Source organism: Glycine max, chromosome 3 (genome assembly GCF_000004515.6).
Source record: "Glycine max cultivar Williams 82 chromosome 3, Glycine_max_v4.0, whole genome shotgun sequence".
NCBI classification, from domain to species: domain Eukaryota; kingdom Viridiplantae; phylum Streptophyta; class Magnoliopsida; order Fabales; family Fabaceae; genus Glycine; species Glycine max.
In genome coordinates, this window is record NC_016090.4 from 7,091,628 (window position 1) to 7,114,114 (window position 22,487).

At 32.5% G+C, this 22,487-nt stretch overlaps 2 protein-coding genes across 2 annotated transcripts in view; both read right to left on the reverse strand.

The window, feature by feature from the left end:
* The window catches only part of LOC100801314 (disease resistance protein RPV1), a 29,495-nt gene extending 25,747 nt beyond the window's left edge, over positions 1-3,748 (reverse strand). The window contains exons 1-5 of the mRNA XM_041014356.1: positions 3,672-3,748; positions 3,234-3,353; positions 3,043-3,144; positions 2,459-2,563; positions 2,291-2,374 (exon numbers count right to left, since the gene is read on the reverse strand). Coding sequence (XP_040870290.1) covers positions 2,291-2,374; positions 2,459-2,563; positions 3,043-3,144; positions 3,234-3,346 — 404 coding nt within the window. The 5' untranslated portion in view covers positions 3,347-3,353; positions 3,672-3,748. The remainder of the gene's footprint in view (positions 1-2,290; positions 2,375-2,458; positions 2,564-3,042; positions 3,145-3,233; positions 3,354-3,671) is intronic.
* LOC121172720 (disease resistance protein RPV1) lies at positions 3,705-5,229 on the reverse strand. Its single transcript, XM_041014357.1, has one exon. The coding sequence runs from the start codon at positions 4,552-4,554 to the stop codon at positions 3,979-3,981; it is 576 nt and encodes a 191-aa protein (XP_040870291.1). The 5' UTR covers positions 4,555-5,229; the 3' UTR covers positions 3,705-3,978.
* Between the last annotated feature and the right edge of the window lie 17,258 nt (positions 5,230-22,487).

Consider the following 22,487-nt stretch of genomic DNA (forward strand, 5'->3'; position numbering starts at 1 on the left):
CTGAGAACACCAGCATCAATTAAGAGATCGAGACAATATTGGCCTTGGCATAAAGAGACACCTCTTGGTGAGTGAGAAACTTCAAAACAAAGAAGGAACTTAAGAATGCCCAAATTGATTATCTAAAATCTGCTTGAACGAAGTTATATCCATAGAGTTTCCAACAATGACTATGTCATCTACATACACGAGTAGTAAGGGAATCAAGTGTGTGATGGATAAAAAAGGAGTGATCAACTATAGAATGTTGAAATCCAAGTTGGAGAAGCAAGAAATTCAACTTCTCATACCATTTGCAGCTAGCTAGTTTAAGTCCATAGTGTTCTTAACAAGCTTGCAAACCTCTTCTTCTTTCCTGACACTTGAGGCACTTGCACATACACATCTTCTTTTAGATCCCCATGGAAAAATGCGTTATTGACATCCAATTGGTGAATGAACCAGTTGTTGATAGATGCCAAAGCCAAAAGGTCAAACTCGGATTATGGTTAACTTTGTCATTGGAGAGAAAGTATTAAAGTAATCACACCCTTAATTTGGTTGTAATTAACCTTTGGCCACCAACCGAGCCTTTAACCTAGCTCTCAATAGATCCATCCGTTTTCCTCTTAATTTTGTACATCCATTGGCAGCCAATGGGCACAACATTGGTAGGGATGGATCCAGGAATGCATTAAAGGGGGTGGGGGTTCAATTTTTTTTACATAATTATTTAACTTTTAATAAATAATTAACTAATAAATAAAAGGCTTAAATATGTTTTTGGTCCCTGATAAATACCCTTTTTTCATTTGGTCCTTAATAAATTTTTCCTTTGGATCAAGTCCTTAATATTTGAAAAATTTTGTTTCAAGTCCTTACCGTTAGTCTGAAATCGTTATCTGCATATGTGGTCGTTAACCGACCACGCAAGCATGCCATGCATGGAATCATGTGTGATTTTTGTCTGATTGGGATTACATGTGGAAAAAAAAAGTAAAAAAACAACATCATTTTGCATGTTAAACAATTTTCTTTTTTTTCTTTCTTTTCCCAATCTGCTACCCCTATCTCTGTTGAGCCTAAACCCTAATATGCTCCTACTCATCGCCACCCTTTTGGTCCTCTTCACCTTCACAACCGCTTCTACCATCACAATCGCCACTAGTCACAAAAACTTTCACCATGACACAACCACCACCACAATAGTATGCAAACACCCCAAACCCCAACAACTTCCAATATCAATCAGAGCGACAATCTGCAAATATTCCGTTCAAAATGCTTGCTTCTAATTCACAACTTTCATTTGACTAAATCTCAACCATCTATCAACAATCTTCAAAATCAATAAATTTCGTATGTCTCAAATGGATGTTCAATTCCAATGACCACTCACTAAATTGCAACAAGCAATGAAAAAATTGGGTAAATAATTTGTGAATGGGAATAAAATTCAGAAACTCAACCCAACAAGGGGGAGGGTGAAGGTAGCGCAACAGTTCACAAATCTGGTTTATTGTAGTCGCATGCATGCCCTGAGGTTATAGGGTGGGTCACACACGTATTCAGGTGAGGGATAGAGAGCGACACGGGGTGTTGGGAGCAGAGTTTGTGCACGACACAGAGGTATTGGTTGGGTTGTGCAAGTCTAGATAGAGAGAACATCGCACGTATTTGGTCTCGGATCCTGATTCAGTATCAGAATCTTTCTCGCAAGTTCCTCCTAGCATCAAAGATCATAATCCAGGAAAGTACCAAACTGTTGTTGCATCTTTCCCATGTTTTGTAAATCTATCGGATCACACCGATCAGGTTTTCCGATGCTTCCATCAACAAATTTCTTCTTGTTCTTTGTAATCAACGCTTACTGCATCGCTTGAGCCCATTTGTGGTGATTCGTACCAATCAATGGAGAAGAAACGATTGATGTTGTGGGATTTTCATTTGGATTGGCATAGAAAAGGCTCATAGGATCTTGTACAGGATTCAGAGTAGAAGGGGGATTATTCACATTCAGATTGTTGCAAGAAGGCATTTTGGAAGATTATGCACCACAGAGTTCAAAAAGGAGCTCTGACAGTGATAGTGTGATACCATGAAACGATTCAAGAATAAGAAATGGCTAATTCTTTTATTGATCAACACAGCAAAGTGGATACAATTGCTTTGTATAATAGGTTTATAGGTTATAACAAACAAATAAACCCATGAACCAGTAACAAACTAATATATGTGTAATAACGATGTTTGGTAAAAATACAGAGAAAGCGTAAAGCGTTTCAATTAAGTTGGATTTAGGACTACAAACCTCAAGATGCTAGCAGCCTTATGAAGTGCTTCCTTCCAATGAATTAGAAGGACCTCAAAATCTTTTCTGATCTCCTCTTCAACACTTGATACATGTTATGAATTTCATAAGCGTGATTTCTAGAGACATAGTTCAGTAAGAAATGAAAGCAGAAAGTTTCTAAATTACATGGAATTTAAGACTACACCCCCTGAGATGCCAGGAACCTCACAATGTGCCTCCCTCCAATGCTTCACGAGGAGGTTTATCTCATAGGCAAGCTTCATTTCCCCTCTTCATACATGATATGAATTTCATAAATGTTAGTTTTAGAAACAATGTTCGGTAAAAGCCTAAAGGCTTATATATGTTTTTGATCCCTAATAAATATCAAATTTTTGTCTTTCCTCCCTACTAAATTTTTACTTAACATTGAGCCCCTAATAAAACGACACTTTTGTTTTTTGTTCTTGATATTTTGTTTTAATCCCTGATAAATTAGCGAATTGTGTTTGCTCCCTAATTAATTAGCAAATTTTGTTTTAATCCCGACTAATATCAAATAGAAAAAATTTATCAAAGACCAAATACAAAATTCACTAATTTATCAGGGACTTAAAATTAAGTATCAAGAACCAAAAATAAAATAGTTGTTTAATAAGGAATTAACGCAAAACAGAAAATTTATTAGGAATCAAACACGAAATTTAAATATTTATTATGAATAAAAAACATATTAAGCTAAATCTAAAAACAGAAATTGTCTCAATTACTTGGAATTTAGGTGTGCACCCCCCGAGATGCCAACCGCCTGGCAAATTGCCTCACTCCAATGCTCCACAAGCAGTTCTATTTTAAAACCGATCTCAAATTCTCTACTTGATACACGTTATGAATTTCATATAAGTTAGTATTTTCAGAGACCATTCAGTAAAAATCTTAAAGTTGGAAGTGTCTCAACTACCTGGAATATAAGTATGCACCATCTGAGAAACTAACAGCCTCACAAAGTGCCTCACACAGTGTTTCCCTCCAATGCTTCACTAGGAGATCTATTAACTTTTCAGCAATCAACATTCCTCTCCTTCATACATGTTATGAATTTCACAAATGTTATTTTTAGGTATGGTTTAATTACTTATTTTGTCTTTATAGATGCAAAAACTTTACATTTTAGTCTCTACTTGAAATCATCTCATTTTAGTCCTTACACATGTAATTTTTAATCCTTTGACAATGACTAAAATGGATTAAAAATGGTATGTACAACGACTAGAATGTGATATTTTTAAGTATAAAAGCTAAAAGGTAATGTTTTTATAACTATACACACCAAATGAGGACCAACTGAGGAATTAAATCTTGAGACAATGTTCAGTAAAAAATATTTGAGTCTAAATACCACGGGATGCGAGTGGCAACACAAAGTCCGTCCTTCCAACGCTCCACAAACTTGTCTATTTTATTAGCAATGTCCCTTTTTCTACGTCTTACATGTCATGAATTTCATAAATGTTATTTTCAGAGAGAATGTTCAATAAAAATCTGAAAGCATAAAGTGTCTCAATTACCCCAAGATGCCAGCAACGTCACAAAGTGTCTCCCTCCAATGCTCCACGAGGAGATCTATCTTATCCAAAATCTCACTTTGACCACTTCATACATGTACATGTTATGAATTTCATAAACTAAAATTCCAGAGACAATGTTCAGTAAAAATACGAGAAAGCTGGAAGTGTTTTTATTACAGAAAGCCCTGAGATGCCAGCGGCCTCAGCAAGCGTCTTCCACCATCGTTGTAGCTTTTCCTCTTCCTTTTCCTCTACCACTTTTAAAAGTCTGTTCTCAAGGTTTCGAAATGCTTTTCCAAAGTGGCCTGTTTGATGACGTACTTCAGAGGGATCTACATCATAGAACACTGGCACTACCACTTGCCCTGTTGTTCTGTGACACTCCATTATTTTCTCCAACTCTTTCAAACACCACCGCGACTCTGCATAGTTTCTAGAGAAAATAACAACAGAAAGTCGAGACTCTTCAATTGCTAACCGCAGCGAGGGTGAAATTTTATTTCCCCTTGGAAGTGTCTCATCATCCTTGAAAACAAAGATTCCCAAGTTGTGAAGAGCTGTATAGAGATGTGAAGTGAAAGAAGCACGCGTGTCTTCCCCTCTGAAACTCAAAAACACATCATAGTTTATGTTGTCCTCCTTGTACCGATCACGCAGAAAGTCCATCTCGTCATCATCATGGAGATCGTAGTCATAACTAGAGGAAGAAGACATGGAAGAGATGAAAGGATATTATTGTCTAAGAAGAATGGAGCTTCAGACAAATGTTATGCGGCATAAATAACCATTCTTTTCTTTTCGGATTCCCATGGAGATCCCCTGGATGGAAATTCAGTCAAGAAACCATGGAGATTGTTGTTCCAAGATATGTCAATAACCGACAATGTTCCAATGTTGAAGATCTTATGTGGAAATGTTCCAGTCAACCCGCAATTATTAAGACTAAGGATGGTGAGATTTTTGTAATGGGAAAATGTTTCGGGCACTGGGATGATAATTTGTTCCAATCAAGAACAATGATTGATAGATTATCAACTCTTTTCAAGGAAGGATCCAAGGGTCATGAGAGACCGCACCATGACATGCTCAATTCTTACAGGTTAAGCAGTGGCATCAGCACACTACACCATTAATCTAGATACAGTTGCCTAATACTGGTGAGATTCTGGCCAGAAAAGGGTCTAGTTCAACATGGGTTTTCACCAGGAGACCCAAAAACTTGAGATTAAAAACTTACAGCTTCTTAGGATGGAAGTGATGAGACAAGCTACATTTTCATTGTATAGATAATTACTATTGTGACAACTGCAATTACAAGTACAAGTTTAAATGGTAGGAAAACTAAAATAAAAATGGTTGTTTTTTGAAAGATATAGTTAACAACACTCAATTTATAAGAAAAAAGTCTTACTTCAATGTTGGCTTTCACCACTCAGCGTTGGAAACGTAGAAGTTTTACTTTTATGCTTTCTTAGTTATTTTACTGCTATTAACTTTTTATTTTTGTTAGCTGTTTTATTCTTGTAAACAAATTTATGTGCTTAATATCATTTAAATTTTATGTAGAGAAAAAAATGCATGTTATGATGACAAATACTTTTGCCAATGAATTAAATATCGTTTTCCGTCTTGAGTTTAGCTTTTTTGCTTTGAGCTTTTGTCTTTAATTTGGCTGTCATTGTTCTTTTTTAAGGGTGTTTTTTCTTTTTTCTTTTTCGAGTTACCATTGTTAGAATTGTTTCAGAATCATGTATTAGATGGAATTGTTTTAATTAAGGGACATAAAAGTCAGTAAAACATAACAGTGCACAATTATAATACCAAGGTGATTTAGTCTTTGCACTTTTAACAGAGGTCGTAAAGGTAGCTCAGGAAAGATTCATATGTTTTTTTTTTTTTTTTTTCATGAAACCGTTTGCTAGAAAATTCCATTTTATTGTGCAGTCTATGAATAGACAGCCAGAGAAGACAGCTTGGGAATGGTGACTAATAAGAAGTTAGTTCATTACTACAAAAATGATCTTCTACGGTTTACGATAATTTCATAAAAATCAATGTCATTTAAAATATGGTGATATTTTTTTGTAAATAATTAAGACACAGATGATGAAGACCATTTTGCGATGACGGCACCACCATGGACACCAACGATGCCGTGATGGCCAGAACCCAAATTTCTCGAAGAGGATTAAGGATTGGATGTCAATGGTTATGGTAATGGTTTTGATCTCCACAGGGGGACACCAGGAGGAGGACAACGACAACGGTTAAGACACAAATAACGAAGACCATTTTTGCTCATCATATCTTCCACGGTTTGGTCTTTCTTTTTTTGTTGCCTTTTTTGGTTGTTTTATTATGCTTTGTTTTGTTTTTCCCCTTTTTTCTTGATCGCATAATTCCTCCATTTTTTCAGTTACCTACATTGACTCAGTTTTGAACCCTGAACTCAATTGCCATCAACAGCTGTTTTCCGCCACTTCAACCTTCTCCGCCCACTTTAGGTACCTATATGTGTGATTTACGGTTTTATTCAAAGTTTATTTTCTGTATTTTTTACTTGAATGACATTAATCTTTTTCGTTTCGTGCATTTGAAAATATTCAGATTACTTATGCAAAGCTATTAGAATTCTCAGATTCGTATTTCAGATTCTTAAATTATTTAGTTGTTAATTTAGTTTACATAATTAACAAAGGGAGAAACATTGTTTATGCCCTGGCTGGCATATGCTGCAGGATTTTAGCGCTAATTAGGACTGCTATTAGGGTTTCTATGTGGTGACTTGGTTTCTTGTTCGTGTGTTTTGAAAATGTCCTCTCGTGTTTTTTTATCAGAATCATTGTGTCCAGCAGAAAAAGTAGTTCTATAATTACTTTGTTTAAATAAATTTTTCAAACGTGTTTAACACATTACACTACAATTTAACACTTCAGGTCCGCATAAACAATTTTCTCAAGGTAAACATCAGTCGAGTTATTATATAATTTATAACTCACAACACAAGGAATATCGCATCAAATATTAATCACACACTTATTCACAATCACATCCTATGTCCACAATTTAACATCTCACAGATTAACTATCTATAAAATATACTTAACAAAACTATATTTCTTGCAGCTTAAAGAGCTAAATAACAACAATTATGAGGTTATATTGGTGACTAGCTTCTACAAGGATTGAGGTCTGTGCCATTGACTTGAATAATCATGTTAATGTATCATTTGAGCAAATAATTATAATTTCTTGAATTTGGAAATGCAGGGTTTGTGAGCTTTCCTACCCAAAGCCGAGCTTATCAAAAGAGTAAATAACTTTTTTGAGTTGAAAGAAAATGTGAGCTCCAGCCCTATCATTTTCCTCCAACAAAAAAGGTATATACACAATACAATCTTATTTTGGGACAGCTAATTTACTTATATGCTTCCATTGGATTTTGGTACTCTATTATTGTATGATATACTATTGAGTGGATTAGCATATCACAATATTTATAGATTAATTGATGTGGATGGCGTTATTAGGCTCAATTAAAATCTTCTGTAGATTCGATTTCCTTGAATGTGATTGGCAGAAGCCTCTATGAGCTATCCTGATAATTCACTGTTGGTTTTCAACTGAAGCAATTATCTTTTCAAGCTTTAGGCATATCTGAGCCTTAAGAAAGTAGCCAGAGATTTCAATAACTAATTAAATAGAAAACTTAGTTTTGACATGTATTCAAAATATATTCCCTAATACTTCATTAAGATCACAATGTTTTTCCACAAACTTAATTTATTTTATTTTATGTTTTCTTAAATGTATAGATTCATGTAGTGCATCTACTTGACTATTTGGTAAGTCATAACGTTATTTAACATATTCATGTAGGTGCAATTCTTATTTCCAAGGAAATAATTCCATCTTAGGGTATCACTTAGATGCTTGAATGCTTCCAATTTCCCTTCTTTAATGTTGAAAATTGTGAAGAAAAGAAATGTTAATGCAAGTTTATCCTATTTATGGCTTACAGAAAACATAGAAACCAAACTAGATAATTCATGTACAACAACATGAGTGCTTTTTTAGGTAAAACATACTTAGTAGATTGCCACTTTGTTTCCTGTTCACTTTTATATTTTCCTCATTTTCTGTAGTAACAGTATTTACCACTGTTGAATTGAGTGGAGTACTATCATTAAAGAATTAAATTGAATGTTTAAGTGTTTTTCATTTTTCTTTGCCAACATATTCTGTCATTACCTTGTGGTTGTATTATGAAACTTGCTTATTGAACTCTAGATGTCATTTATTGCCTTAATAAATAAGTCGCCATATCAGTTTTCTGATTACAAAGAAGAAATATACCTTAAATTCTTATGACCAAAAAGAAAAAGGGGGGGAAAGGACTAAACAAGTATGTTTTTCCTGTTTATCTGCAGCAAGTGGGGATCACTCATTTGAAAGGAAACCATGTCTTGGTGGACCACTGTTAAAGGAAAATATCGCAACCACGATACTTGAGAGATCAAGGTCAAATTCTATTTATTCTTATTCTAAAACCAAAAACAATTCCTTCTATGGACAAAGACGTCCAATGCTGAAGTTTGGGGCAAAACTTTTGTGTGTTAATGACTTGCTTCTATTAGGAAGAGCAACCATTGAAAAGTATTTATCCATATAATGAAAATATCTAGTGTATAATGTAAATATTTACTTAGATAATTTAAATATTAATAAGATACTTTTAATTCTTCATATTTCATTTATTTATTTTGTGACAGTTTATTATTAATGGTGTACTTACTTTTTTCTAATAAATTAAAATTTAATTTGTATATATTTATAACCTTTTAATTATATTTAAATAAAAATGAAATAATTTTAGGTCATTGAGATCATGTCTATAGACAAACCATTGAGTTCTAAATCCTTCTATAGTTCCTTATCATGTTGATTTTTAATTTTTGGTCATTAAGATTTTAAGGATAAATTCTTTGGACTTATTGTACTACTGTTGGTTGTTGTTTCAATTTTTAGTTTTATGCATCTAATGTATATTTGCCTTTTGTTTTTTTTTTTTTGGCTATATTCTCTCTGTCATGAAGTTTGTAACATGAAAAAAATAAAAAAAATAAATCTTTATGTTCGTTGGTATTTGTCAATTTCTAGTGCCTTAAAATTATTCACCGTCTCAAGCTAATGATTAATTGAAAGTATGCATTTGTTTGCATGAAAAAAAATAATAAAAAAATCTTTATTTTTTTAAAAATATATTGTATGACAATTCTCTAAAAAAATCGTTTTATTTTTAAGATGATTTTTTATAAAAAAAAAAGTCTTAAAATCCTTAATATTTTAATTTTTTAAAAAAATATTCTAAGATTGTGATCTAAAAAACTATCATATAAATTTTATTTTCTTAAACAATTTTTGAAAAAATCTTTTTAGAATCTTCAATTTTTTTATTTTTTTAAAAAAATATTTTAAGATGTTTTTACATAAATTAATATAAAAATCAAATTTTTAAGATAATTTTAAAATAGTCGTAAAAAATTAATATTTTTTATGACGACAATTTCAAAGATGATTGAAAATCATCATAAAAAATGTAAAATTGGAAATTAAAGTAAGCTAAAGGAGAATGCATTATTTTACTTTTTCTAATTAATGGAATGCTTTCCTTTTGTTTTCTAATGGCCTTGCAATGTGAATCGGAATGAAAAGAACTCATTTCGTAGTAATGATTATAGTGGAAATTAAAGTAAGCTAAAGAAAGAATGCATTATTTTACTTTTTCTAATTAATGGAATGCTTTCTTTTGTTTTCTAATGATCATGCAATGGGAATCGGAATGAAAAGAACTCATTTCGTAGTAATGATTATAGTGGAAATTAAAGTAAGCTAAAGGAGAATGCATTATTTTACCTTTTCTAATTAATGAAATGCTTTCCTTTTGTTTTCTAATGGTCTTGCAATGGTAATAGGAATGAAAATAACTCATTTCGTTTTCTTTTGACCCAAGAATATAAAAGCCTCCTTATAATTAGCAAGTGGGGGGTGGAAGAACTAAAAAGTTTTTAGGAACTTAGGAAGAAGTGTCCTTTGATTTTGGCAATGCATGAGAAATGCCATGTACAGTAGTTTTGTTTAGGTTATCATGTTATATTATAAGTGTGTAATATTTATTGATTTAATAAATGATTAGTTTTTATTAGAAATGTAACTAATTATTTTAGTGATATCTTCTCTTTTAATGATATTTTATTTGTTTATAATAATAGAGTTTGAAATCTTGCTTAAACAATTCATCTTACTCACACAAATGACTTATAAGAATAAAAATAAAAATAATGAAAGTGGGAAAGAGAAAAAAAAAAGAGATATAATATGAAAGGAAAAAACGTAGAAAGAGTATATATATATATATATATATATATATATATATATATATATATATATATATATATATATATATAAAATATAAAAGAGGTCCCATTTAAATGATTTATTTATTTAATAAATTAATCAATTTTTAAATCATATTGAATCTATACATTAATTTTTTTTATTTCTAAACTAATTAATAAAGAATAACGTTCAATGATTATTCACAAAATTCTGTATAATTGACTAAATCAATGAATACTATTTTTAGTCAAACAATTTATCAATCACATATATTCACAATTAAATTACTGTCCAAATTAATGATATTTTATAAGTAATTTCTTCATCATATATTTTGTGATTTCCTTAATTAATTTCCGCTTGCAATACCACATTTATTACCTCAAGTTTATTATTATTATTATTATTATTATTATTATCATTATTATTATTATTATTATCTCTGCATGAAATGTGATCACTCCACCAACAATTAGGATATGTGTTGTGATTTCATTGTGCCTTTCATATTATTTTTAAAAATGATCGAATGCCTTGTTCACTTTTGAGTTATGTTTTCTATTGTAATTATGTCTCATATAAAAGTTTGGTTTAAATAGTACTCTTTTTTTTATTTATCCTTTTTATAAGACTTTTTTACGTCATTTTTTGTTTTAATTATATTTTGAATTAAATATCCTTAGTTATTTTATAATAAATATTTTGTATTAAAAATATAAATGTATTATCTTTGGTAGGATTAGATAAAAAAAAAAAGACTGACACACATTAATTAATTAAATAAATAAGAAAGTAATTAAGAGAAAAAGAGATTATGAGTTCAGAATAATTTTAAGGATAATTTTAATAAAAAAACACAAATAATTAATAAATTTAATACTACTCATTATATTAATTAATTTTTTTTAAAAAATATGAATTAGTTAAGAAAATCATTATAAAAGGTGTGAATTTTGATTTTGGTACTTATAAAACTTTTTCTTTAATTTCATTCTTCAAAAATATAAAATCATTGATGGTATCAAATCAACATGTGATTTTAGATTTTTTTTTAAATTTCTAAAAGGCTAAAATATATTTTTCATTTTTATAAATATTAATGATTGAAATATTCAGAATTTATCTGTATAAAAATTTTGGCCTAGCAAAATTTAAATGTATTTCTTTTTGTCCTCGGTTAGCTTCAAATATGTGTGAACCTGCGTGTCTGGTGATCTAAGCTAGTCCATTGGTCAATTGGATGATGACATGTGTTGAAACTCTAACCTATCTCTCTCACTTGAAACCATAGATATATAGACGCCGTCGAGAAAGCCAAAATCCCATTCTTCCCGGCGTTGGCAACGCCTATATCTGTTAGCGAAGGTGAAGGCATCAACGGGGATTGTGGGGCTGAAGGTGGTTCAGAACGGGGTAGGTGCTGATTGGGCTATATGCTGAAGTGGATCCAGAAGGGTCCCAAAGACGAAGGTACTGCATATGGAAGCATCTCATTTCTGCCAATGCGAAGCTGCAAAAGGAATATGAAGATTGAAAAAAGTATGAATTGAATTAAATAAAGAGATAAAAGGGAAAAGTGAGTGCAGATTGGGAATTTTTTTGTTCACAATTATTCTTAATACCTTTCAGCTTGACCTTTGTTAGGGGGGCAAAAATATTCGTTAGGCATTTACAAAACATTTGCATAAAGTCTTCTTCAGAAAACAAAAAATGATTTTTGGACACCAAAATGCTATTTGACACTTAAGAGAGAAAGATAAACAAGACAAATATATATATAATATAATTGATAATCTAGTCTGAGGAAGTTCAAAATAGGTTTTTATTGTAATATTGGTGAGGTTTTTACACTTGTTGTCAATTTAGTCGTTTTTAATTGTTAGTATAAGAACATATTTATTATATAATATTTTTTTACTTTTTCTTTTCCTAATCTACAAATACATCTCTAAAAGATAAAAATATAAAATTTAGTCTCTGAAAGAATAAAAATACGACAGATATATCCGGATGTTACTAATAAATTATGATAAAATTCTTGTAAAACTAGTCTGAACGAGTATTTAATTGTTTTTTAAAAAAAATCATAAAATATGAATGTCTATTAGTATATGTAATGATATCAAATTTCAAATTATAATAATAAAAGTTTATTGATTTTTAAATTATTTTTTTAAATCATACAAAATTATTTTTTTATTAACTAATCATTTAAAAAATCATAACCTAAAAAAAATCATTCCAAAGGAGGTGAGCGTCTTTCACAAACTAAAAGTATCATTGCAATTTTTTCTAAAAATTATTTATGATCTAATTTAACCATAATGTTTTACCATAAGCATTTTTTACTTGAACCTTTCATCAAACTTGAGAGTGTAAAAAAATTATTTATAATTTATAAAGCGAGTATTCTTTTTTCTTTTAGACTCAATTTAATTTACGAATTTGTTAAAAAAAATTATCGCAATCATTATAAATTTTTTCAAATTATAATAATTAGTCATAATTTATTATTAACGTTCAGATATATTTTTTGTATGTGTTATACGTTCATGACTGAATTTGATAGTTTCTTCTGTTAGAGATACATTTGTGATCGGAGTGGGAAAGGTAAGGTTAAAAAAATAGTATATGACAAATATGTCTCCGTGTTGACATTAGATATGATTTCAGTGACAAATTTGTCACTCTGTGTCACATAGACTATTTTATTAATGGTGACAGACGGATAAAAAGTTAACGACAAAAGTTAACGACAAAATATATTAGTCACACTTTTTATATATTTGAGAGACTAAATTTTGTATTTTTATTTTTAAGATATATTTATCGGTGAATGGCACATTTAGGAACAAAATTGACTATTTACCAAAAAACTTATTCATAGAAATTCGGATTACAATTATCATATTCCAATATTTTTTTAAAAATCATTTCTTTCATTTCACTTATAATTTTGTTAACGACAATTTTACAAAGTTGATCAAACCATGACTTTTATAAACTAATTGAAATTAAATCCAGCAATAATGGTTGATTCAATTCAAGTGGTTGGGACTTTCACTCCTTAATGCAATCATATGCACAGCCAAAAAAGTTGAAATTAAATCCTAACAATGTTTTTCTATCTATAAATGCAACGTAAATAATCACAATTGTAAAAATAAATATAATACTAATATTGATAAGTCAATGTAGTTCAGTTTTTGTCGTGTATATATATATATATATATATAACAAAGCCATTTCCATTCTTTCATTTCTCACATCAGATTTAGCAATACTGAATGAGTACAAAATATAAAACAAACAAACTGCATAGTTGAAACATATTGATACAGAAAGAGTTATTACTCCACATATGACCTTGAACAAATTACGACAATGTTACCGAGCAGAAACTGTTTCCACCGGCACTTATCTTATTTGTTAATCCTGGAATACAAAACACAAGAACAGAGAATGAGATTGAAACTATATATGGAGAAAATATAATTATAATCATTGGCAGTCATGTACTCATTGATTTTAGTTACCCAAAATAAATGTAATTGAACATCACAAAAAAAGATAGTTCAAGGACAATGCGACTAATATTGTAACTTTATATTCATAAAAGCTCTCTCAAATATGCATTAAACATTTGATAAAGTGGATGAGAAAGAAAAGAGTTTTTGGAGAACTTAACAAATTACCAATATCAATGATAGAATAATGGAATTTTTTTATGTTGTTGATATGTCTCATTGTACTACATTTGCTAACTTTATATACTACAGATAGATAAATATTTATTTTACAAGAAAATTTAACAAGTATATCATAAACTACTCATTTAATCATATCAATTAATAGCTATTATTTATGAAGAGACAAAATTACTTTATCATAGTAGTGACTAAAATGTAGCATATATAATATATTTTCAAGCTTCCGATACATATTCCTTGCAAATTTATCTTTTAGGCATCAAGGCATAGAACCAAATCAACTATCAAATTCGGAAAACGAAACATTTAGAAAGAATATTGTATCTAGATTTCACTTACTTGCAAACTTGATATAAATTACTAATGCCTCCACCTTAAAGCTTCGTATGTTTGTCCTCTCCAAGTTACATATTCAAGATACACCTGAGGGAAGATCTGACAAAGAATTTTGTGCACAAGTTGCCAATACCATAGCCTCCATTGCTTCCAAATTAAGAGTGGACCAAAAATAACTCCGTGGCCTAAAATCAATCCCAATTCAACACTAATAAAATTCCAATCAATAGTACACGCTAACCTTCCACATTCTTGTTGTGGCAGCACCTCTTGCTCTTTATGATCTGGATTTTTAGTCAATGGAGGACCGTATAGTCCATCATTGCCTTCAAAAGAAGAAGTTGGATGTTGGACATTTTAGTGTAATTGATCTTTTTATTATGTTAAAATAAGAGTGCACGCTTATTTTAATGTAATAACGAGATGTTCGATTTAGGCAAATTTTGGAAATTACATGGAACTGACTTTCAAGAAAAGGCAGTTTTAAAAAAAAAAAAGATAAAACTTCCATCAACCGCCAAAAATCACATGTTCTTTGATCATAAATAATCATTCTGGTTCAGAAAGCATTACCGGTGACAAAACATACAAGACCAATACAAAACTCTTGAATTATAATCTTCTGATTTTATCCGATTGAACAATTTTGGTTGAACCCCGAAATTTGATTCAATCTGAAAGTGTTATACACGACTTCAGATTTATCCAGTATTATCTCGATTTTCAAATTAACCAATAAAAGATTGAATCAACATTTTTTCGAGATGACAAACGATAGTTCGAAGATGACAAACAAGTTTGCGAAGTTGGACAAGTTTGAAGGGCATGATTTCAAAAGATGGCAGAAGAAGATGCACTTTCTCTTGACAACATTGAAGGTGGTGTATGTGCTGAGTACACCAATGTCGGTGTTTATGGAAGACGAAACTCTGGATCAAACAAGGAAGCGCTCGAAATGGGAGAACGACGATTACATTTGTCATGGACACATTCTGAACGGTATGTCTGACTCTCTCTTTGATATTTATCAAAATGTTGAGTCTACTAAGGAATTATGGGACTCTCTTGAATCCAAGTATATGGCAGAAGATGCCTCAAGTAACAAATTCTTAATTAGTAGTTTCTTTAATTACAAAATGATTGATTCGAGGCCTGTTATGGAACAATATAATGAACTGCTGCGAATTTTGGGTCAGTTTACTCAACATGATTTGAAAATGGATGAATCCATTGCAGTTTCATCTATAATTAATAAACTGTCTTCTTCTTGGAAAGACTTCAAGCATACCTTGAAACATAAGAAGGAAGAGTTGACTCTGGTTCAACTCGGTAGTCATTTCATGATTGAGGAGTCGCTGAGGGCTTAGAAAATTGACAAAGTCAATGATAAAAACGTAGCAGGTTCCTCTTCCGTTAATATGGTAGAGGAAAGTGGAACAATTAAGCAAAATTACAATGCTAAAGGTAACAAACAAAAATTTCAAGGAAATAAGAACAAAGGTCCAAACAAACAGACAAAATTGTCATGTTGGAAGTGTGGGAAACCTGGTCATTTAAAGAGGGATTGTCGGGTGTTCAAAGGAAAGAACAAGGCTGGTCCAAGTGGGTCTAATGATCCTAAAAAGCGACAAGGTCAGATTGTAGTGAATAATTTTAATTCGAATACGAATTCAAATTATGTATCACTAATATCTGATGCATTGTATGTGTAGGATGATGACGTTGCTTGGTGGTTTGATTCGGGAGCAACAAGCCATGTGTGCAAAGATCGTCGTTGGTTCAAGGAATTTAGACCAATCGATGATGGCTCTATTGTGAAGATGGGCAATGTTGCAACTGAACCAATCCTAGGATTAGGTTGTGTGAATTTAGTTTTTACTTCCGGAAAAAGTTTGTATTTGGATAATGTCTTATTTGTACCTGGTATTCGTAAGAACTTATTGTCTGGTATGGTTTTAAATAATTGTGGTTTCAAGCAAGTACTTGAAAGTGACAAGTACATCTTGTCAAGACATGGTTCGTTTGTTGGATTTGGTTATCGTTGTAATGGAATGTTTAAATTAAACATTGATGTTCTTTTTGTTCATGAATCTGTTTGTATGGCCTCTTGTAGTTCTATAACTAATATGACAAAATCAGAAATTTGGCATGCTAGATTAGGACATGTTCATTACAAAAGATTAAAAGATATGTCAAAAACAAGTATGATTCCTCCTTTTGATATGAACATTGAAAAATGCAAAACTTGCATGTTGACCAAGATCACTAGGAAACCTTTTAAGGATGTTAAAAGTGAGACTAAAGTCTTAGACCTTATTCATAGTGATTTGTGTGATTCGCATGCTACTCCATCATTAGGTCATAAAAAATATCTTGTTACTTTTATTGATGATGCATCAAGGTATTATTATGTATATTTATTAAATACAAAAGATGAAGCTCTTGATAAATTTAAAATTTATAAGAAAGAGGTAGAACTTCGTCAAAATGGGCTAATCAAAACTCTTCGTACGGATAGGGGAGGTGAGTATTATGATCCGGTTTATTTTCAATCTACTGGAATAATACATCAAACTACAGCTCCCTATACACCACAACAAAATGGTGTAGCCGAAAGGAAGAATAGAACCTTGAAAGAAATGGTGAATTCCATGTTATCCTATTCGGGTTTAAGTGAAGGATTTTGGGGTGAGGCTATGTTGATAGCCTGTTACTTGTTGAACCGAAATCCTAACAAAAGGAATAAGGTTACCCCATATGAACTTTGGCACAAAAAGACACCAAATTTGAGTTATCTCAAAATTTAGGGATGTAGGGCTGTAGTCAGGCTTACAGAACCTAAAAGGAAAACCATAGGTGAAAGAGGTATAGAATGCATATTTATTGCTGAACATTCTAAAGCATATAGATTCTATGTGCTAGAATCTAATGATTCTGTTGTTGTGAACTCGGTTATAGAGTCACGGGATGCTATCTTTGATGAACAAAGTTTTACATCTATACCTAGGCCAAAGGACATGAATTCCATGTCGAAAGTCTCAGTTAATATTGAGGATATACCTTCAACTAGTACTGAAACTAGAAAGAGTACGAGAGTAAGAAAGGCTAAGTCATTTGGTGATGACTTTCAACTCTATTTGGTTGAAGGGTCAAGGAATGATATTGAATTTCAATATCAATATTGCCTTAATGTTGAGGAAGACCCAAAGACTTTTAGTGAAGCAATGGCTTCAAGGGATGTTGTATTCTGGAAAGAAGCAATCCAAAGTGAGATGGATTCCATCATGCAAAATAATACCTAGAAATTGGTTGACTTACCTCCTGGATGTAAGCCATTAGGATGTAAGATGATCTTTAGGAGAAAGATGAAAGTGGATGGTACTGTTGACAAGTACAAAGCCAGATTGGTTATCCAAGGCTTTAGGCAAAATGAGGGTATTGATTTTTTCGATACATATGCTCCTATTGCTAGGATATCCACTATTAGACTGTTGTTGGCACTTGTTGTTATCCACAATCTGGTGATTCACCAAATGGATGTGAAAACTGCATTCTTAAATGGTGAATTGGATGAAGGGATATACATGAAACAACCTGAAGGGTTTGTTATGCCAGGAAATGAAAATAAGGTGTGTAAACTGATGAAATCTCTTTATGGCTTGAAACAAGCGCCTAAACAATGGCATCAAAAATTTGATGAGGTTGTGTTGTCTAGTGGTTTTGTTCTAAACCAAGCAGATAAATGTCTATACAACAAGTTTGATACTCATGGCAGAGGAGTTATCATTTGTCTGTATGTAGACGACATGTTGATCTTTGGTACCGACCAAGATCAAGTTGATGAAACTAAGGCATTTTTGTCTTCTAAGTTTGATATGAAAGATATGGGGGAGGCGGATGTGATCTTAGGAATAAAGATCAAACGTGGAAACAATGGCATTTCCATCTCTCAATCATTATATTGAGAAGATATTGGAGAAATTTAATTTTAAAGATTGTTCTCCGGTAAGTACTCCCATTGATCCTAACCTGAAGCTATTACCTAATAAAGGTGTAGCAGTGTCTCAACTTGAATACTCAAGGGTGATAGGATCACTCATGTATGCAATGATTAGTACTAGGCCTGCTATAGCTTATGTTGTTGCTAAACTTAGTAGGCTTACAAGTGATCACAGTTCTCATCATTGGCAAGCTATGAATAGAGTATTCAAGTACTTAAAGGGAACCATTGACTATGGTTTGACATATACTGGATTTCCTTCAGTTATTGAAGGTTACTCTGATGCAAGTTGGATAACCAATATGGAAGATTATTCATCCACAAGTGGTTGAGTATTCCTCCTTGGAGGAGGTGCTATCTCTTGGGCATCCAAGAAACAGACCTGCATTACAAATTCAACAATGGAATCTGAATTTGTAGCTTTAGCAGCAGCTGGTAAAGAAGCTGAGTGGCTAAGAAATCTTATCTATGAGATTCCATTGTGGCCCAAACCTATACCTCCCATGTCTATCAGGTGCAATAGTCAGGCTACTTTGGCTAAGGCATGTAGTCAAGTGTATAATGGGAAGTCTAGACACTTGGGTGTTAGACACAACATGGTTCAGGAGTTAATCATGCATGGTGTGATATCAGTGGAGTTTGTGAGAACTCAGCATAATTTGGCCGATCATTTAACCGAAGGGTTAAGTAGAGATCTCGTGAAAAGGTCGGCTGTGGGATTAGGATTAAAGTCCATCTGAAATCTCTTATGTTAAGATACCCAATTCCCATCTAATATGACATTTGGTGCTGAATTCAATGTGGAAAGCTTAACATGTAGAGATTGGAACACATAATCAAAAGTATCCCAAAAGGTATGTGTTCAGTTCTGTAAGTTAGGGAGGTTGAAGTATAACTCCTCAATGGTTCTTTTGAAAAATTGCATTTGCAGGTGCAAGAAAGAAAATGACTACCTATATAAGCATGAAGTTTAGCCGCTTCAAGAAGCTGGGACTTGGCTTTGATATGCTTATGAAGGATAGGGACACAGGCTAGTAAACTAGTGTCGAGCAAGAGTAATGTTATAAACTATTGTGCAGATTATCTTCATGTATTCATTATGAATAGAAAGGGTTCAATCCTTAGTGACACCCTGATATTCGAATATTTGAAACGTGTAATTTGCTAAGATGAAATTCAATCGTCACGATATTTCATCTATGCAGTAGTTTGTGGTATGTTATGACTTTGGTGATTTGATCGGTAATTACACTAAAATGGGGGAGGTTTGTTGGATATTTTAGTGTAATTGATCTCTTTATTATGTTAAAATAAGAGTGCACACTTGTTTTAATGTAATAACGAGATGTTCGGTTTAGGCAAATTTTGGAAATTACATGGAAGTGACTTTCAGGAAAAGGCAGTTTAAAAAAAAAAGATAAAACTTCCATCAACCGTCAAAAACCACCTATTCATCAACCGCCAAAAACCACCTATTCTTTGATCATAAATAATCATTCTGGTTCAGAAAGCATTACGGGTGACAAAACATACAAGACCAATACAAAACTCTTGAATTATAATCTTCTGATTTTATCCGATTGAACAATTTTGGTTGAACCCCGAAATTTGATTCAATCTGAAAGTGTTATACACGACTTCAGATTTATCCAGTATTATCTCGATTTTCAAATTAACCAACACTCGAAATGATTGAAGTTGGGTACTTGTTGGGATCTTCCCCATCAAATGGTTGAAGGAGAGATTTAAATATGAAAGGAATGACAAACTTGCAAGCTGCACTTGAATTTCTCCACCAAGAGAGTTTTGTGAAAGGTCCAAGGACTCTAGTTGTCTCATGTTACCTATGGATGATGGGATTTTACCAGACAAAGCATTGTTTGACAAATTAAGGACATGGAGTTCTTTCCAATCCATTAACTCCTATGGTATAGGTCCATCAAAATGGTTAGACGAGAAATCACTGGATGTGAAAATTGGCAAAATTTTAACCAACTCCATTTTTTTACCTTTACTGATAACTGTGATGTTATCTGCATAATATAAATCACCACCAAAGGATATAATTTGTTTCTTTATGAACTTTAACCCAGCTTCCTCTTTGTTACCCTTTATATTTCTTTTCCAGGTTGTAAAATATTCTCTTGGCAGTTCGCCACTAAAATTGTTAAAAGCAATGTCTACAATTTGAAGCATCTCCCAAGTCATATTGACTTTCAAACATTTTGGGGAACCTTGAAATTTGTTGTTCCTCAAAACCAAGACACGAAGCGTGGGTATTTCTTTTAAGAAGCATGGAAAGCCACCTGTGATTTAATTTGATCCAAGGTCCAATACCTCTAACTTTGAGCAATAAGCAAGACACTTTGGAATTGGCCCATCTAATTGATTTCCACGAAGATTTAAAGTCCACAGACCACAAGAAACTTTGACTGTATTAGGAATAGGGCTTGAGATATTGTTGTTCTTCAGATTTAACACCCCAAGGTTCTCACTCACTGTCATTAAACATGAGGGAATTGTTCCAGAAATGTTATTATTGGAAAGATCCAGCACTTCAAGATATAAAGCATTGCAGAGGGAGTCAGGGATGCTGCCACTCAAAGTATTGTTTGAGAGAGAGAGAAAAAATGGGAAAGACATGTAATTACCAAAGTCTCGTGGGATAATAGAGCTAAAATTGTTGCTTGAAAAATCCAAATACAACGTCTTTCCAGAAAAAGCAGGTATTGGCCCCTGAAGTTTATTCTGATGAAGGTCAAGGTAAATCAAATGGGAAGAAAGATTCTGCAAAGGTCCTTCCAAATGAGTCAACAAATTATGAGAAATATCAAGGCTTGTTAAATCCAGATGGGATGACAGAATTAAAATTATTAGAAGCCAAATTCAATTCCTGGAGATGTTGAAGACTGAAAATAACACTTGAATCATCAAATCCACCACTGATGAATTCTCCACCCAGGTCAAGGCCAATGACACGTCCCTCATCATCACAGCTTACACCGCTCCAATCACAGCACTCAACGCTTTGATTCCACAACCTGAGTTTGTTGGAATTTTCAGGGTTGAATGTGAGGTTGCTCTTCAGTTGAAACAGCAATAATTGTTGATCCTCGAGACATTTCCCAGCAGTGACAGAAATGTAGATACTAAGATATATCAAGTGACAGAGAAAGAAGGAAAGCACTGAAACTAATGTAATTCTCATTGGTGTCTACTCGTAGTGACAACCACACAACACAACACTAAAATAGCCAAGGAACAAATGGTGGCCAAAAAGACTCATGAACAAGACCCTTATGGCCCGTGTTCTTCACTCTTTATCTTCTTAAACTCTCCTAAATTTTGCAAGGGATGGTGGTCAAAAGTGTAGAAGTTGTGTTGAAGAAGTGTAGAGTACAGAAGAAGGTTAAGAGAATTAGCTTAGAATGGGATATTTTGAAAATAGAATGCAGACAATAGATTGGTCAGAGACACAACCAACTCAGAGTTACTACACCGTTCAGAGTAAACTGTGACACCCTCTACCCCTCACATATATACTAATAAGGAAAAAAAATTCAAATATTAATTAAAAGTATTTTTAAAACATTTTTTTTACAAGTCTTTCAAAGGGGAAAAAGGCTCACATTCATTTTCTTCTACATCATATTCAAACTTGTCCAAATAAATAATAAAGTATTCTCGACTCAAACAAGTTTGTCTAAGCTTCATACAATTAATATAGAACCTATATCCTAATGTCACATCCTATCAGAGCGTTGTGTTCCCGTGTCCTCTAGCATGAGGTTCTTCATAGTCATCCACCTATTCATCTGCTCCCCCGAACACAAGTTCAAGATCATCACAGGATCCAAACACAACAACACACAGGGAGTGAGTTATCACATTCCTAGCTAATAGAGAAACAAGACAATTAAATATACATATTATATAAATGAGATACCACTTGCTTAAACATAGTTCACGTAACTTCACCACTTCGTCATTCAAAATTCACTTTTTAATCATCAATCACATTACACAAGAATCCCACACTTCGATCAAGATATAATAACACATCAATTAGCAAGCATATGCAACAGTTATGCTAAGACTCAATCCTATATGCAATGTGGTACCATGTCAGTGAAAAATCACCCTGGGGCGCTTAGGAGTACATAACAAGACACACCACACCATGGGTTTGTCAGGTCACTCCC